This window comes from Zerene cesonia, chromosome 24 (genome assembly GCF_012273895.1).
Source record: "Zerene cesonia ecotype Mississippi chromosome 24, Zerene_cesonia_1.1, whole genome shotgun sequence".
Lineage (NCBI taxonomy): Eukaryota > Metazoa > Arthropoda > Insecta > Lepidoptera > Pieridae > Zerene > Zerene cesonia.
Window position 1 is genome coordinate 4,177,832 of NC_052125.1, and position 18,824 is coordinate 4,196,655.

Below are 18,824 nucleotides of genomic sequence, written 5' to 3' on the forward strand. Positions count from 1 at the left end.
TGTTGTGTTTTTTGGCTTTGTTACGTCAGAAATTTCGACTGGGTGAACCGATTTTGATAATTCTTTTTTTATTTGAAAGCTGATGTTTCCCGTGCGGTCCCATTTATTTATTTAATCATCTGACGTAAACGTTTTCTAGCAGAAGACTTCACTGTTTTTATTTTCACTGAAAAATTAAAATATATAAACCATATGATTACAACGCAATATATATGTACATGAAAAAATCAATAGAAAATCTCGCATTTCAGACAAATCACAGGACTCGAGAGATTACTAGAAGAACTGCACAGGGTGTTCTCCAAGAACCATGTCAATATACAGGATGTTCAGAAACTGATGCTTAGTTACAAATCGGACCCTAAAGATTGGAGGAAGTACGCGAAATATGATCGTTTTAGGTATTTATTATATTCATTTTAACACATTTATTGTACACTAGACGAGCATTTAATCGGGATAAACAGTATCCTATCATCCAAGTCAGCTCATCCCCTGTCTATATCAAATTTCATTAAAATCCGTTCAGTAGTTTCAGCGTGGTTGATGGACAAACAACCCAACACACAAACATTCACGTTTATAATATTAGTATGAGTGTGATGAAAGACAGAAAAAAGTACAAACAATAGTTAATAATGTATAATGGGGCGGTCTTATCACTAAGTGATCTCTTCTAGGCAAAGGAAAAAAATACATGTTTTATGTGTATATCTATAACTACTAAACAAATAAAGTTGAAAAGAGTGTTTGAACGTGCTCGTTGACTCGGAATAAAGACATAATAAAATAAATGAAATTCATAGATAACGTCTATCTATTGGTAAAGAATTTTTAAAATCGGTTCAGTAGGTACAGAGATTAGTAATCTCTGTAATCGGTAATCTCAGATTACCCCCTACGACGTCATAAAATAACAATATTATAATCTTGTTGATAACCTCTTTAAATATTAGTATAGGTATATAAGTGAAGTCCCGTTTCCCATAGTGGGGTATGGGGCAGATGATGTACATCCGTTTTACTGATCGATTTTCTTTAGGGACAAGTAGGTGATCAGCCTTCTGTGTCCTGTTAGACCGAGACATTTTTTTTTTGTGCGTCCCCACCTGGAATTGAACCCAGGACCCTTCGGTTCTACGGTCTCGCGTTAGCCACTGTACCAAGGAGGCGGTCATATAGGTATATAATGACATGAAAAAGTTGAGAAAAAGGGACACCCGAATGGAACCAAGTTCCATTCGTTTCTATAAGAGAGAGAGAGAGACAGACAGAGAAACATGCGCACACCGCACAGCTGACAATCCTACTTCTTACTAATCCTACTAATATTATAAAGAAAGAAAGTTTGTAAGAATGTGTGTGTTTGTTGCTCTTTCACGCAAAAGCTACTGAACCGATTGCAATGAAATTTGGTACGTAGACAGCTGGATAACTGGAATAACATACAGGCAACTTTTTATCCCGATATTCCTACGGGATACGGACTTACACGGGTGAAACGCAGGCGCAGCTAGTAGCTTACTATAGCAAAATGTGTCGTTAACACTTCGTGTGAATTTTTCCGTCTAGTCCCCTTCACAAAGCGCGATAAGGTACTTAGTTCCAATAACAAACATTGTTAAACACGAGAAATTTTTTGAAGGAACAGAAAAAGTTCGATCACGGGGCGGGATTCGAACCCGCGTTTCTTGCCTAACCTAGCCTCTCGGCCACCTTAGACCACCACCCGTGATCGAATTTTTTCTATTCTTTCAAAAAAATTCTCATTTATAAAAAGCATTGAAATATGCTATAAAACTGAAAATATAAAACTATAAATTGTTAAACACGTTTTAATGATAGAATCAACTAAATTATCTCTATTAAAAAAAGCTATTATCAAATTATTGAATCTCGGCGATCTTAATCAGGACAATAAGATAAACTCATGAAATTATTGCATTGTCACCGATCCTTCATATGTATGAAGTTTGAATTGAATCTGTCCGTTTGGAGTGGGTCAAAATCGAGTCTAAAGGAGTCGGTTACTAACATACAGGTGGAGCTAATAAAAGCGTTTTATAAGGTTAATTTTTATGAGACCAGTAACAATATTCCAAAGTAATTGAAGTTTATACAAAAATTATTAACTTATATGTAAAACTAGACGCTCGTCTCAGCACCGCCTGGATATCAAGATTCCTGTTTTATCCCAAGACATTTAATAGGTATAAAAGTATCCTCTCACCCAAATCAGCTCATACCCTGTCTGGATACCAAATTCTATCAAAACCCGTTCAGTAGTTTCAGCGTGATTGACGGACAAACATCCAAACAAACAAAATTTCATATTTATAATATTAGTGTGAGTAATGTATGTATGTGTATATATATTTACATTAATATATACTTTATACATTATAATATTGAATTTTGTTATCCTCATAGTTCCAATTGGATTACATTTGTTCACCAACATTTTTTCCGTCTATTTTAAGGGCTGACTGGTGGAGATCGCTATTTAGCGATAAGGCCGCCTTTTGCTTACTTCTTTTAACGTAACGTGCTGCTTTATATCTAAGATCATGAGCTAATAAAAATTAACAATAAAAAAGGTGTGTGTGCGGTTCACACACGATAGAAGTGAAACTTCAGTAAATCGACAAAAGAATGAGATGAATATATATAAAACTAGCTACACCCGGCAAACGCTGTTCTGCTTTACTCTGATCATTTAGACTCTAAATTTTAGAGGTATGAAAAATAGATGTAAGCCGATTCTCAAACATACCCGATATGCACACAAAATTTCATAAGAATCGGTCAAGCCGTTTCGAAGGAGTATGACAACGAAAACTGTGACACGAGAATTTTATATATTAGATATAAAATAGTATGTATATTTCTGTCTCATTCTTTGCCGGCTTCATTCTACACATTTTTGTATTTGTGTCTCTTACCTGTCGTTTTTTCCGTCGCATCAGGTTTGAAATCACAACGATTCTAAAGAAGTTGCACTTCAGTAAAGAATTTGATCATATCAAAAAGTGTATAGTTTAAGTTTGAGTTTGAGTACAAGATAAAGGGAGAAAACTGGTCAATGAGCGGTTTGACTCGATTGATACATACAGTGTAATTGTTCTCTTTATCTATGAAGATAAGAGTTATGATATTTACAGATGTTATTAAATGCCTTTGTGTCTGACGTCAGTTATTTGTACTGGTCGACTGTTTATTTCATTGATTTTAACACGCTTATCCTACTAATATTTTAAATGCGAAAGTTTGTAACGATGTGTGTGTGTTTGTTGCTCTTTCACGCAAAAACTACAGGGCCGATTGCAATGAAATTTGGTACATAGACAGCTGGACACCTGGAATAACATATAAGCAACTTTTTATCCCGATTTTCCTACGGGATACGGACTTACGCGGGTAAAACCGCGGGGCGCAGCTAGTATAACTGTATATTAACTATATGTTGTATGTAATCGACTCCTTTAGACTCGATATTGACCCACATCAAACGGACAGATTCAGTTCAAACTTAGTTCATTTATGAAATGCCGGTGACAGTGCAATAATTTTGTGAGTTTTATCGTATCTTATTAGGATCACCGGGATTTAATAATTTCCTTTCATCATCATTATCATCATCAGCCCATACACGTTTCCACTGCTGGGACACAGGCCTCCTATGAGGGCTCAGGCCATAATCCACCACGCTGGCCAAGTTCGGGTTGGTAGATGTCACATGTCGTCGAACTTTTGATTCTTGGACATGTCGGTTCTCTCACGATGTTTTCCTTCACCGTTTTTAAGCAGTGGTGATGTTTCCTTACATATAGCACTTAATTGAGATTTAATACGCAATGTTACACCATTTTGAAAAAGGGCTGATACTCGTACACTGCTGGACCGATACTAACCAAACACAGCAAGAATCGCCGAATGGAAACTGGCTTTCATTTGAAAAAAATTGCATCAAAATCGATCCATCCGTTTGAGAGCTACGATACCACATATGGGCATCGACGTCAAATTTATATCACATCTCTTTTTAAGCCGGTGAATAAAAATAATACGATTCAAGTTGAGGTAGGTCGACTGTTGCTTTGGTAAGGTCAGCAAAAAACCACGTTGAAATATTAAACAAAAAATAAGGAAAAATTTAATGGACTTCGGTGTAAATAATTTAATAATTCGCAAGAGGCTCGCTGACTAAATACTTGAAGATTAAAAATAAAATAAATATTGATAAGAGTTGTTGCTAGCGCTGTGTTTATATAAATATTATAATGACGCACGCTCCTATTTTCTTATATTTGTTGTTTTGCATATTTAAAACAATACTCTTTATATTCAGTTTATCTGAAATATACTTTAAGATCATAATTATTAAGCACATAATATTCTGTGTTTTGCATATGTGAGAGCTCCCTTTTTGTAATCTTTTATTGATTATATCGCGCAGAAAAATATTAATATATTATTAATAAATATTAATATAATATATTATTTATATTAATAATAATACGTATGTATTTATACCTATACTAGCTGTAACCCGCGGCGTCCCTAGTAGTCGATGTAAGAATCCAGACTATAATCTATCTCTGTGCCAAATTTCATACAGATATGATGAGCTGTTTTCGCGTAAAAGATTAACAAACATTCAAACAACCACCCATAATTACAAACTTTCGCGTTTATAATATTAGTAGGATGTAGAGATGCAGAGAATGCTAATTTAATGTTTGAATCGAGCACGCTTCGGCACGAATTGAACCAGTGCACCAGCATTCGGAAAGTGCCACACCCCCACAGAAAATCAGTGTGTAATAAGTTACACGCCTCCGTGTTTCGTTCGCTGCCGAACCGTACTCTATTCCCTTATACCCTTCCTAGTCCTTTCATTAATACCCATCGTCAATCCTTTCCTTATCCCTTAACTAATAAAGTTGCAATGTTTGCGCACACGCATACTGCCTCTGCGACGGCTACTTGACCATTTATCATTAAATCAAAATCAACGCACACTACGATGAATTTGATATACACTCCGGTTTCGGTATGATCGATTTACGACCACAAGGCGACCAATTTTTATTTTAATAACAATTTTAAACAAAAAACTAAAAAAAAAGAAAAAAGCGTTTAAAAATAATAAATACAGTTTAAAAAGCAAAAAAACTTCCATGTCCTTCTCAATCTTATCCAGAGTACAAATGTATGTAAATTATTAATCTTAGTGATTATAATCGGAAAAATAAGATAAACTCATAAAAATTTTGCTATGTCATCGATCCTTGATAAGTGCACAAAGAAGTTTGAATTAAATCCCTTCGTTTAAAGGTCAAAATTGAGTCTAAATGAATCGGTTACATACAAACATACAGGTGAAGCTATAAGCGTGTTAAAATAGCTTATCGACCATTTTTTGATTTTATGAAATATCTATTTACTACTACTTCAAACACTAAAGTCTAGTGATACAAATCACAATGCCTGTGGTAGTACCAATCCGAAACGACCGATTCATATGACATCCTTTGTGCATGATAAGTTGGTATAAGAATAGGTAGACGGTTAACGAGACAAATAACTTTAAAATTGATACTTTTTAGAAACCCTAAAACCACCCTGACTACGCCCATGGTTATATAGCTTAATGTGCTCATTGAACTTAATAAATAACGTCATCATCATCATCAGCCCATGTACTTCTGGGACACGCCTCCTATGAAAATTCAGGCCATAATCCACCACGCTGGCCATGTGCGGGTTAGCAGATGTCACATGTCGTCGAACTTTCGAATTTACATGCCGATTTCCTGACGATTTTTTCCTTCACCGTTTCGAGCGGTGATGCTATCCACATGCGTAGTTAAATAGAAAATTCTGTTTATTTCCCGCACGATTAATATAGAATTGATGTATGTTTTGAGCCTCATGGAAGAGCCATAACTGCTATATATAATTATGCCAGCTTCTATCATTGAGCAAGGGGAAAACCTAGGTGTTTACTTAATCTTATAAACATATTGTCCAAACAATCACAGCGCAAACATGTTTGCGTGAGATGCGTCACTGATAAGATGGAATAACAAGTATCGTCTTCATTTATCGGAACGCGAAACCTTAATGTTATTTATAGTTCGCTTATCAGTACATGGTTTTGGGGTAAATGTGGATAATATTGCTTTAGATTCTGACCTCAAAATACCCTACCATATTATAATCGTGGAAGTTTGTATGTATGGATAGATGTTTGGATGTTTGTCAGTCTTACGCGCTAAAACAGCTCATACAACATATCTGTATGAAATTTGATACAGAGATAGATCTAGAAATTAAAGACTTTCAAAACCCCATGTCAGACATACCAAAAGACCAGAAGACACTATCGGGCAATACTGCCAACATTCAGAAAAATACTCTACATACCAACTGCGGAGAAATAGGTGGGGGTAGTTCACAAACAGCAAATTTTGTATGACCTTCAAGACATAACATCTCAGTCTCCCCGTGACCACGCTCGCTGTAAAGTGTTCGAAACGTCGTTTAAAATCCGTTAAAAAGTCTTAAATTTCTCAATGTACAATACTCGCATAAAATCATACACAAGAGATAAATATGTCTGTATTAGCACTAAGGCTACTCGAAACGGTGAAGGAAGGAGGTAACCGGTATGTCTAAGAACCAAAGAAAAAATCTGCCAACCTGTCCTTGGCCAGCTTGGTACATTATGGGCAGAACCCTCATAGGAAGCCCGTGTCCCGTGTTGAAGATTATTTAATAATTACTACTTCATTTGAATGCTAATTGATGGTGCTATTTTTTATTTACTATCATAATTAAAAAAAAAATTTAGTGAGTTTTTATAATATCTTTATCTTGCATCCCAGGTATACTCGCAACCTGGTAGATGCTGGAAATGGCGCCTTCAACATCATGGTGCTTTGCTGGGGACCAGGTCACGCATCAGCTATCCATGACCATGCTGACTCCCATTGTTTTATGAAGTTACTCAGTGGCAACTTGGATGAAGTCAGGTATCTATCTTTGATTTTTATATTACTACTAGCTGCACCCGGGAAACGCTGTTCTGCCTTACTCTTATCGTTTAGTGGTATGAAAAATAGATGTTAGCCGATTCTCAGACCTACCCAATATGCTTACCAAATTTCAGAGGAATCGGTCAAGCCGTTTCGGAGGAGTATAGAGACTAACATTGTGACACGAGAATTTTATATATAAGATTAGCTTTTCCTTAAACGCATTTAGAAAGAAAAAAGAAAAGAATTAATGATGTTTATTTAACACCACAATTTCTCTACAAACTATTAATAAAAAGGACTTATAGCTAATTGGTGTAAAAAAAGGGAAACCACTCAGCATGCGCTGCGCGTAATATACATACCACTAACTCAGTTAGATACTTAGATTGCCGAATTAACTAAACTGAGAAAAGCTATTGCCATATTAATTTAAACTTAACAGTATTCTCAATTAACTCTAGTTCAAACAATGTAAACCATTATAATAATAACAAGCAATATTTTAAATCAGACACAATGCTATTTTAAATACACCGGAGCATATTATTTTCTGTTCTAAAACGTTTTATAAATTTTTCCTAAAAAAATCGGCCAAAAAAATATAATATTCTCTTAAATAAGTTTGACGCTTGAAATCTAATTATACCAAAAATTTAACTGAATAATGATTGCAATTTATTACAGATACGATTGGCCGGAAAACGTTCAACCGGAAGTTGTGAAAAAATTAAAACGGAAACCGACGAGACGTTGCTGTTCCGAAAGCGAAGATTTAACCGATGACATGAGGAGAATGGGCGCCAAGTGCCCCAACGGCAACTGTAACAGCAACGTCACGAATGACACTGACATCCGTCAAAACGACGGCGGTCAGTTTGATAGCTGTCAGAATGGTAACGGTGACGTTGACGGCTCTCAGAATGGCGGGAACATTGGCAAGCCGAATTGCGAATACACAGACGGTTATGACATTGAGAGCATGAAGGAGACCGGTCGCACGAGACTGGAAGTCAATGATGTTTGCTATATCAATGGTATGTATAAACAGTATGTTACTCTATTATATATAACTAGCTTCGCCCCGCGGTTTCACCCGCGTAAGTCCACATCCCGTAGGAATATCGGGATAAAAAGTTGCCTATATATTATTCCAGTTGTCCAACTATCTATGTACCAAATTTCATTGCAATCGGTTCAGTGGTTTTTGCGTGAAAGAGCAACAAACACACACACATCCTTACAAACTTTCGCATTTATAATATTAGTAGGATAGGAAATAGGAAGTAGGATAAAATAAATATATTGTTCATTTGACTTAAGTTTAAGTTTACACCTATTGCCACTAAGGTTGGATTTGTTGTTATTAACTCAATGCATCTATCCTTTCCAGACGCCCTCGGCCTCCACAGGATGGAGAATCCGTCACACGTGGACGGCGCCGTGTCGTTACACTTGTATTGTCCTCCGTTCGACAGTTGTCGCGTTTTCGACGCAAGAACTGGCAAGCCCACTGAAGTTAAAGTGACCTTTTGGTCCATGTATGGAAAGAAGATTAAGAGGGTAAGAGGATATCTTAATATGAGGAGATAGGCCGGCGTATCTTGTGCCAATTGTGGGTTCGATTCCCAATAATGTAAGACATTGTTACTTTGATTTAGGTTATTTCAATGATTATAATATGTTTCTTATAATTAGTAAGTGAACCTATTTTTTCAATTTTAGTTTTAACTCGCTGTATCACTCGGCGTCACTCACTTGTTACCTGGGTCAAAAATTAGCCTATGTGGTAATCCGGACTATAATCTATCTCAATATCATATTTCATACAGATACAATAAGCTGTTTACGCGTGAAAAAGTATCAAACATGTATACCTATATTGTAAATGTTTAATAATAATGAATAATTCAGTTTTAAATAATTATAATACATCCATCCAAACATACTTTCAACTAAAACTTTCTTAGTTCCTACTAATTTAATTAATTTTTGACTAGATGGCGCTGTAATTAATAAGTCCTCTTTGTTACCAGGTGATGGAAGCCAACGAAATAGCTGACAGTCAACAATAGCCTGCTGTGAAGAAATCTATTTTATTATTTAAATTATTACACGTGCAGTGAACTTATTTTATTTACTATATTTTGATAAGTACGAGATTATTTTTAGTGAATTTTACATTATATTGCAATAAATATTTTTATCTTTATTGGTTTTTTGTTTGTCGGAACTGGATTCCCGTACCCAATTTAGCTTGTATATTACGAATTATGCTTAATCAATTTAAGGAAAACGCTAATGCGAGCGCTATGTCTTCGAATGTTCATGGGTGGTGGTGATCGCTTACCATCAGGCGAACCACCAGCTCACTTTCCCACTGTTACATAAAATAATGGCAAAATAGCCTTTGCATGTCCTCTTTAGAAATTCATCTATTTATTTACGGAATACGCCAAACCGTAGATTAATTTTTATATCCTTAACTTAAATATCTGTTACATGCTTCATCTAACGTTCGCATCTCTGACGCAAACAAATCGTGCTTTTTGTATACTGATAACCTGCTTGTATGTAGTAATAATAATAATACACTTTATTTAGCACCAATTAAAAAAAATAATATATAAAAGGGAAAAACAAATGAAAAAAAAACATAAAATAGAGTCAAAAAGGCGGCCTTATCGCTACTAAGCGATTTCTACCAGGCAACCTATGGGTAGGATTTTTCAATACATAAAAGGATAGATATCGGTGGTGCAGCAATTATAATTTATTTATATTATATTTAAAACTTAATTTTAATCATATTTTAAATACATACATAATAAGCATATTTCACAAATACTTATATATTATATTATATATACATAGTCATACAATAATATACGAAAATACATATACAATACAATATGTACATATTATGTTGTCGTTTTTTTTTTTTAATTCAGTTTCAATTGTTTTTGTTTTAGTGAAAAAACGGGCTAATGACGATTCTGGCACTCTTTGTCACAACAGTTTATATTTTTACTAGACTTTTTATCTATCAAGCCATGAAGCCAAAGCTTCTGGTAGTGTTCAAAGCAAAATTCCTAGTCTTTCCAGAATTTTAGTAATTAAAAACTGTAATAACCAATCAGTGAGGTTTCTAGGTATAAATAAAAAAATAAAAAATGCATAAAAATCATTTTATTTCGTTCAATTCAATAAATAAAATTCAGTTATAATTTTTTTTGGTATCAATCCAACATATGACTTCACCTTTTCACTTCTTATTGCGAGTCTGTTTTGCTTTCTTTATGTGCTTAGTGATGATGTTATTGATATTTGGCGCGTAGCTTAGCTCGACCAGGGTATTAATCTCGCTCCATGGAAGGAAAATCTTTAGCCCATCCATCTGTGGCGTAGACTGCACTACTTTCCTCTCGCAATCAACGTTACACGAGAAGTCGCACGACTGCTTCTTCTCGTTGAAGAAGAGACCCTCAGTGCAGACTCCCACCACCGCCTTGTCGCCTACACACCTCCAGAACTTGTCGCAATCAGTCTCGTGTTTCCAGAACGGCACGTGGCAGTCCTCTTTGCATCTTTTGTCGTTATCTACAGGTTCATTTGGGCCGCAATCGCAGTCTTCTTCTCCTCCACCACCACCACCATCTCCACTGCCACCATCACCATCACCTCCATCACCACCTCCATCACCACCACCTCCATCACCACCACCACCACCATTATCGGGACCCTCTGCTCCACCAGGATTGTCACATTCATCCTCATTATCACATTCGCAATCATCATCTTCACCTTCAGGAGTGCCGGGCGTGCAATTGGCTATGTGTGGCCACTCACATCGCTGAAATTAAAAAACATATATCATTCCAATGAAAAATAATAATTAGTAATACTCCAATAAGACGCATTTTTAAAAAGCAGTTACGAAGAATAAGTGAGGACAGGAAATTATTTATGTAATAGTACTGAATGTACTAATGAAACCAACTGAAACATATTATCATCTTAATTAAACGCCTGTGAGCTGTTTTATCGATGGCTAGTGCAAACTTTTTTAATGAAAGTAGTGCAGTTCATTTTTAAGAGGTAAGAGTCGGAGGAATAAGATGTGCTAATTACCTGAAGCTCAAAGCTGAAGTGAGTGCCTGCAGCGCATGGCATCTCTACGAGATTACCATGCACGCACTGGTAGAATTTCTCGCAATTAGGATGGGGAAGGAGCATTTCATAGGAGTAGTTCTTGGGGCATCCATTGGGGAGCAGCTCGATCTCTCCTTCAGGGCAGAGACCGCCGTTGCAGTTGTTGTTACCATTGTCACCAGGAGATGGCCCAGGCGCTGGGTGGGGTGTTTCACCAGTTGTGCAATTGGATAAATGTGCCCATTCACAACGCTGAAACAAGTCATATGATAAATTTTCCAGATATATTGTAATTTTTTCATATAATAAGAAAAAGAATAGCGCATAACGAATAAGCCACGTGATATAGCAGAATTTGAATATCCGAGCTCAAATTCTTTTTTTTTTTTTTTTTTTTTTTTTTTTTTTTACGTCACAGCGGGCAGCGGAGCTGGTGGTTCGCCTGATGGTAAGCGATCACCACCGCCCATAAACATTCGCAAAGGTTACCTCCGTGAATGCGCTGCCCGCTTTTATGGGGTAAGGGAAAGGAAAGGATTAACGACTGGAAAGAAGGAATGGACTAGGACGGGTGAGGAAAAGGAAACGGGCCTCCGGCTCCCCCACTCACCGTACGAAACACAGTGGCATGCCACTATTTCACGCCGGTTTTCTGTGGGGGTGTGGTACTTCCCCGGTGCGAGCTGGCCCAATTCGTGCCGAAGCATGCTCGACTCCCACAATAAAAATTCTGTTCTTATCTTTCAATAAATAAAATTTTTTCGCCAGATGAAACACTATTATAAGAGTTTATTTAATTTAGAAGCACCATCCAAACACGTATTCTAAATAAATAACAGAAATAAGTTGACTTATGCATTATAATGTAATCGACGCAAATATCAAAAGATCACTGTTTTAGCATAGAAAACAATCGTGAAATTCGTCGTTCAATTCTTTTTATTCAAGCAAACTATTGTATGTTAATATTGTTTACTGAATTAATAATAATAAAATCTTTATTTTGCCAAAACATACCTTACATATCTATGTACATTGCCTCTTAAACTAGAAAAACTCTGTATCTTAAGAGCCAACGTTCCTCCTTTTAAATAAATAAATCTATATTTAAATGTGATATTACCTGAATTTCATAGTTGAAGTGGGTATTGTTAGGACAAAACCTTTCAACCAGCTCGCCGTTGTCACACTGATAGAACATATTGCAACTGGGATGAGGCAGGAGTTTATCAACCGTGCGATTCCTAGGGTCTGGACAGCCGTTTGGAAGCCACACCACTTCACCCTCATCCTTTTCTTCTTCGCTTTCTTCGACTACGACATCTTCTTCCTCTGGTGCTGGTCCACAGACACATTTCCCGCTACGGCTATTGCAGCATGAGAAGGCTTCTATGGCGATGGGGCCAACTTTACATTTCACCAGCTCAGCAAGCTCGCAGGCCTGAGGAACGTCATTGTGTTAGTTATTAATACAGTTTACAGAGTCATACACTTCTCTCACTGTCGCAAGCATTTGACTAGTGGTAGAATTTTGAGTTTACTTATTTGGAACATTCTGGTAAAAGACTTGATGATAGACTATACTTAAGACTCACTTGCTGTTCAAACGAGAACAATGTGTTCGGAGGGCATTGCATCGGCGCCTTCAGTTTTCTTCCGTGAAAGCAAGGGTGATATCTGGAGCAGTCAGTCTGATCTGGCACTAGGTAATGGTGTCCATCTTTAGGGCAATCAAGCTTAGGCTGAGCGTAGGCTAGAGCTACAACTCCGAAAAAGAGAAGTGTTCCTGCAAAACAACAGACAATATTACATAAATTGTAAGTGGTACTTGCAATAGGCTGAGTACATAGACCACCAAACTCGCCTGTGTGGACAGGCATCAACGTCCCTCCGTCATTTATTAGTGTATATGTGCGTACGTAATAAAATTAGCATTCAATGCTTATTTCTCGGTATTAGTTTTGAATTAAGCAGAGTACATGTTTACTGTCTACAAAAAAATTCCTCTGTTTTGTGAAGTCAGTTAATATATTTATACACGTAACTTCCCACTGAATGAAATTCTAACCCATTTCAATTTAAATTTCGTCTAGTTTGGACAATTTGAAGTAAAATAATTTAGCATAAAGTTTTATTCGATCTTTAACGCAAACGCAGAGATGTATCTGTTACATTAAATTTATTTATTCATTTGTTTATTCATTTATTTTATTTATGTATTTATTTATTTATCAAAATCACATGGTACAGGTAATAACCCAATGCGACAGCGACTAAACAAAAAAACTTACAACTGAAATTGTATTGCTTTGCCTTGTAATAAAGCCGAATTTCGCTAAATGTTAAGTTTTATTTTATAACTGCTCGATTTATCACCTTTCTAACTTAGTAATCTATAATATTATAAAGAGGAAAACTTTGTTTGTTTGTTTGGTTGTAATGAATAGGCTCAAAAACTACTGGACCGATTTTAAAAGTTCTTTCACCATTCGAAAGCTACATTATCCACGAGTAACATAGAATATATTTTATTTTGGAAAAAAATAGGGTTCCGTAACATATCTTTACTGAAACCAAACCAGTATACCTATAAAGCTGAAGGGTTAGTTAGTTCGTTTGATATTATTTAAACTCAAATATATAACTATAATAGCAATAATTCAAATATTCAACTGGACAGCTATATATTATAAAGCTGAAGAGTTTGTTCGTTTGTTTGTTTGAAAGTGCTAATCTCAGGAACTACTGGTCCGTTTTGAATTCTTTCAGTTTTAGATGCCATACAATATTATAGCATTGAGGGAGAATTTAGGCTTTATATATAGCCGGGGCGGACAGCTAGTTTTTTATAAATACCTACGCATCAATATAGCAAAAAAACTTTACTATGACCGTCTTCGTAGATATTAAACAAATTACTTAACAGCCTAGCTTGAAGTTAACAATACTTACTTATCATGAAGGTTCTTATTTCCAATAACACTTAATTTAACGCTCGCTCAACTGAGAGTACCGCTGTAATTTTGTAAATCGCAATTATATATTATTTTGAATGTTTGATAACGGTGATAAGATTTGATTAAGAATTTGTGATTGTCCAGAACATCTGTGTAGATTATGTGGATAACCCTTCTCCATAAGTGAAGTCCCATGTCCCCTAGTGGGGTATGGGGCAGATGAACTTTGTTTCACTGATCGATTTTCTTTATGGACACGTAGGTAGGCCTTCTATGTCCTGCTAGACCGAAACTCTTTCTTTGTGAGCCACCAGGAATCGATCTCAGGACCCCTCGGTTCCACATACACGTGTTAACCACCGTACCAAGCACCTCTCGTACATAATCCAGAAGATTTATGGCATCCTTACATTCTTGTATGCTTCTTATTAACACGCTTTTATTAGCCTGATCTTGACCCCCTTTAAACGATCAGATTTAATTCAATTTTGAACACTTATCAAGGATCGGTGACAATGCAATAATTTCATGAGTTTATTATAATCCTGATTAGGATCGGCAGGGTTAAATAATTTCCTTACGCATAAATTGTATATGACCAAAATAATAAATCCGAAAAATGTCTCTTCTGTAAGAATATTTACAGTTTCTTGTATTACAAAAACAGGTCCAATAACCTGTATCCTGTTCCTTACCCATTCCAATTCATTCCTTTATTCATGTCGCCAATGGTTTCCTTATCCCCATTATATTTACCCTTTTAAAGGCGGGCAGCGCATTTGCAGCTGCCCTATCTCCGCAAAAGTTCACGGGCGGTGGTGATCGCTTACCATCAGGCGAATCACCAGCTCAGTTGCTCGCTCTTACATAGACAAAGTATGAATTATTGTAACACAAAACCATTTTATTAAAAAGCGATATAAAGAGAAATCTATACTAATATTATAAAACTGAAGAGTTGGTTTGTTTGTTTGAACGCACTAACCTCAGAAACTGCTGGTCCGATTTGAAAAATTCTTTCAGTGTTAGATAGCCCATTGGAAAGGCTATACTACTACTATATATGTACTACAGCGAAGCCGCTAGTATTTAATAAAGAAATAAGTATACTATAGGGAACAGAGAATTAAGTGGATCCTGTCATTAAATCGTGTTTTTTAAGCCTTATCTATATTTAACCGACAGCTGTTTAACAAATTGTTGGTACAAAAAGATTTTGTTACTTCAATTTAAACTGTAAATTATAAATTGTCAATGATTCTTATCCAGTATTTTCAATGTTAGTGTCATAATCATAATTCTATATAGCGGTACCTCCTTCGCAGGAGGCATAGGAATGGCCGTGGTCTAACTTGAGAATTTTAATCATGAAATATGTATTGTATTTATTCCATTTGCATACTCTACACTCTCGTGTAACTTGGCATTTATTTCTCATAAAATTAATACAACACTTTAACAGATGTCACTAAAATGAAATAGAAAGCAACATACTTAAATGTAGCCACGCTTCTTGAAAATCCTTGTTCGAAGTATAAATAATATCTTAATGTGGGTGTCTTGATGCTTCGGCACGAATTGGGCCAGCTCTAACCGGGCGAGTAGTACACGCACAGAAGACCAGCGTGAAATAGTAACATGCTACAGTGTTACGGTGACTAGGGGATCCGGAGGCCCGTTTCCTTTTTCCTCACCCTTTCCAGTTCATTCCTTTATCCCCATCGTCCTTTCCTTATCCTTTACCCTTTAAAAGCGCGCAGCGCATTTACAGCGGCCCTACCTTTCGAATGTTCATGGGCGATGGTGGTCGCTTACCATCAGGCGAACCATCAGCTCGATTGCCCGCTCTTACAAAAAAATTAAAAGACTTGATAATTTCGAGGTTATTTACGAAAGTACATAAAATATCTTTTACATTACGGATCGCAAAAGTGTTGTAAAAGATTTAGTTAATTGCTGATAATCTTGAAATGGTCGTTAGTTGTTCCTTTCCTTTAATCCAACAATCTTGATTTAATTTGGCGATTATGATAAAACGTTAATGGAACCTTAGTCAAATTGATTTTATCAAACGCAATGGTTTGCAGTTGGTTATTCGATATGATGTTCTATAAATTGAAAGTAAGACTAACCATTTACAGCCATACAATAAATATGACATATTGTAACATAACTTAAATGCAGTGAATTTAAATAAATTTTCTAGTTTCTTACTTGCCCTAACATAAATAACTTCACTAACATAACTAAGTAATAATAAGTCAACACAACATTGGTAGGTTATAAAAACTTAGAAATACAGATAAAACAGGGGATATCATTGTGAGAGATTGGTGCCTTAAGTAGTCTACATGGAAGTCTGAGGTACAGCTATAAAGGGAAGGGAAGGAAAAGGAAAAAGGGGGTAAAAAGGGAAGCACATGGATCAAACATTTAGACTGCCCAATATTTTTTAGAGTGGATAATTTAGGTAGGTATTCATACCGTGGGTATGGGTATGACTAGGAATATAGGCAGTGCATTCGCAGAGGCCTCTTCGAATGTTCATGGGCGTTGGAGATCGCTTACCAGGCGAACCACCATCAGTTGTCGCTATGATATAAAAAAAATATAAAAGTTCAAGTCTACTATGTTTTCCACGGTTGTTGAATGTTTCAACCTGTATAATGTTTAATGCATTTCCAAAGTATATTCATTTATCTAATAATTCAATTATGTACCTTAGTAATCCGATAATAATCTATATTTTCCAATAATACATAATTGTGTTTATCTATATTCTATCTATAGATGAAACATTTTAAAAGAAAACTATATCAGGAAGTAACGTATGACACAATTTATATCAAGATAATTTTTTGTAACATAACCGATTTCTAATTGTAAGTTCTAGATTAAATATAAATGGGACCACCCACGAGGTATTTATGAAAAATAGAGAATCATAAAAATTGGTTCACTCAGTCGAAAGTTTTGAGATAACAAACACAAAGAACGCAGTCGAATTGAGAACCTCGTCCTTTTTTTAAAGTTGATTAAACTTGGCGATTTTTAATGTCATACTTGGTAAAGAGCTGGTGGATTGCCTTGATAGTAAGCGCTCTCACCACCCTGAACGTTTTCATTTGCCATTTGTTTCTTACGGCTCTGCACTGCTGACTTTTAAAGTTACGAAAGGATTCGGGATGGATGATGATGGGAATAAAGGATGAAACTTGGTAGGGTAAGGAAAAGGACACAGGATTCCAGCTCCTTCACTCACCGTACGAAACACAATATAATACTGATATTTCGCTCCTGTCTGTCTTTTTTGGATGTATACTTACCTGCCCCCGTGCGAGAGAAAAGTGCGAAACGTGCTCGACTCCCACAAAAGAAAAATAGAAAAATTATTTTTTTTTAATAACAAATAGTTAATCTTATCAAAATTAAGCTTAAATGGTTGAAGACTAAATTATGAACCTATTTATAATTAGTAACACTAAAAAATATTCGCAAATCCAGTTTAAAAAAATAAAATAGAAACACAACACCGCAGACTTACCAAAGATCAATTTATAAAGATATAACTTTATGACTTCGTAATGAGTTAAGGATGAGGATTTGACGACGGGAATAAAGGGCTGGAAAGGATGCAGAAAAGGATAACAGTTTACACTGAAAGGATAAAATCGTACAATAATAATTAACGTTGTGTTTACGCGCCATAGCAGCGTTTCATCACCTACCACCATGAGATGGTGATTATAAGACGCATATATTTCGAATGAAAATGAAGGATAAAGAAAAAAATATAAGCAATCATTTGAGAATTTTTCTATTCTTTCAAAATTTCTCATTTGTAAAGCATTTCAATGCTATAAAACTAAAAATTAAATAAGCAATCATTTTCTCTCAATTTCCTGCCCCTCTCTATAGAAAAAAATCATTGAATTTCAAAAATAAATTAAGGAGCACTAAGTGTTACATGTATATAAGCAATGAGTCACGATTTTTTATTATTTGATGTTATAGCGGCAATAGTCAAGTCTGCAATCTACCTTACGCCTCTCCAAATGTTCATGGGCGGCCGTAGTGCTATCCATTAGGCGACCCACCAGCTCCTTTGCGGAAGATGACAAAAAAAAAAAACAGAAATACATTCTGAATATTTCAACTATCTTATTAAGACAGACACACAGAAGGACAGACAGATAGACATACATACGGACAGCGAAGCTATAGTAATATCCCGTTTTAATCTTTGGTTATGAAACCCTAAAAATTAATTGTGTAAATCAGCAAAGGCGCCTTCGAGATAAAAAATAACACATACAAAACATTAAAATTAAAAAATAAATTATATTTTATTAGCTACGTTTCCTATTAGGCACATTGCTAATTTAAAGAAGCAGGCGCTTTGATTTACTAATAATTAATTTTACCGCCTACAAAATGTCAAAACTAAACCCAATTTAAATGGAACCACATGGCAGGCAGCAGCTTTCAAATAAAAAAAGAATCATAAGAATCGCTTCACCCAGTAAAAAGTTATTAGGTAACTAACATAAAAAAAGATTACAGTGGAACTTATAACACTATATATACAAAATTCACATGTACCAATGTTAGTTACCATATTCCTCCGAAACGGGTAACCAATTTTTATAAAATTTTGTGTGTACATCGGGTAGGT

At 35.7% G+C, this 18,824-nt stretch overlaps 2 protein-coding genes across 2 annotated transcripts in view; one reads left to right on the forward strand and one right to left on the reverse strand.

The window, feature by feature from the left end:
- The window catches only part of LOC119836408 (cysteine dioxygenase type 1), a 15,874-nt gene extending 6,620 nt beyond the window's left edge, over window positions 1-9,254 (forward strand). The window contains exons 3-7 of the mRNA XM_038361722.1: window positions 252-401; window positions 6,891-7,037; window positions 7,728-8,077; window positions 8,434-8,603; window positions 9,077-9,254. Coding sequence (XP_038217650.1) covers window positions 252-401; window positions 6,891-7,037; window positions 7,728-8,077; window positions 8,434-8,603; window positions 9,077-9,115 — 856 coding nt within the window. The 3' untranslated portion in view covers window positions 9,116-9,254. The remainder of the gene's footprint in view (window positions 1-251; window positions 402-6,890; window positions 7,038-7,727; window positions 8,078-8,433; window positions 8,604-9,076) is intronic.
- A 1,051-nt stretch (window positions 9,255-10,305) lies between these two features.
- On the reverse strand, window positions 10,306-13,264 carry LOC119836373. Its single transcript, XM_038361678.1, has 5 exons — window positions 13,261-13,264; window positions 12,788-12,978; window positions 12,316-12,633; window positions 11,172-11,444; window positions 10,306-10,893 (listed from the first exon to the last, which is right to left on the reverse strand). Exons 1-5 carry the CDS (start codon window positions 13,262-13,264, stop codon window positions 10,306-10,308), a joined length of 1,374 nt encoding a protein of 457 aa, XP_038217606.1.
- Between the last annotated feature and the right edge of the window lie 5,560 nt (window positions 13,265-18,824).

Coding starts and splice junctions, on each gene's coding strand:
- LOC119836373 (XM_038361678.1), bottom strand. Junction 11,445..12,315: donor ACTTCAACTATGAAATTCAG/GTAATATCACAT, acceptor GACTTGTTTCAG/CGTTGTGAATGGGCACATTT. Junction 10,894..11,171: donor ACTTCAGCTTTGAGCTTCAG/GTAATTAGCACA, acceptor TTTTAATTTCAG/CGATGTGAGTGGCCACACAT.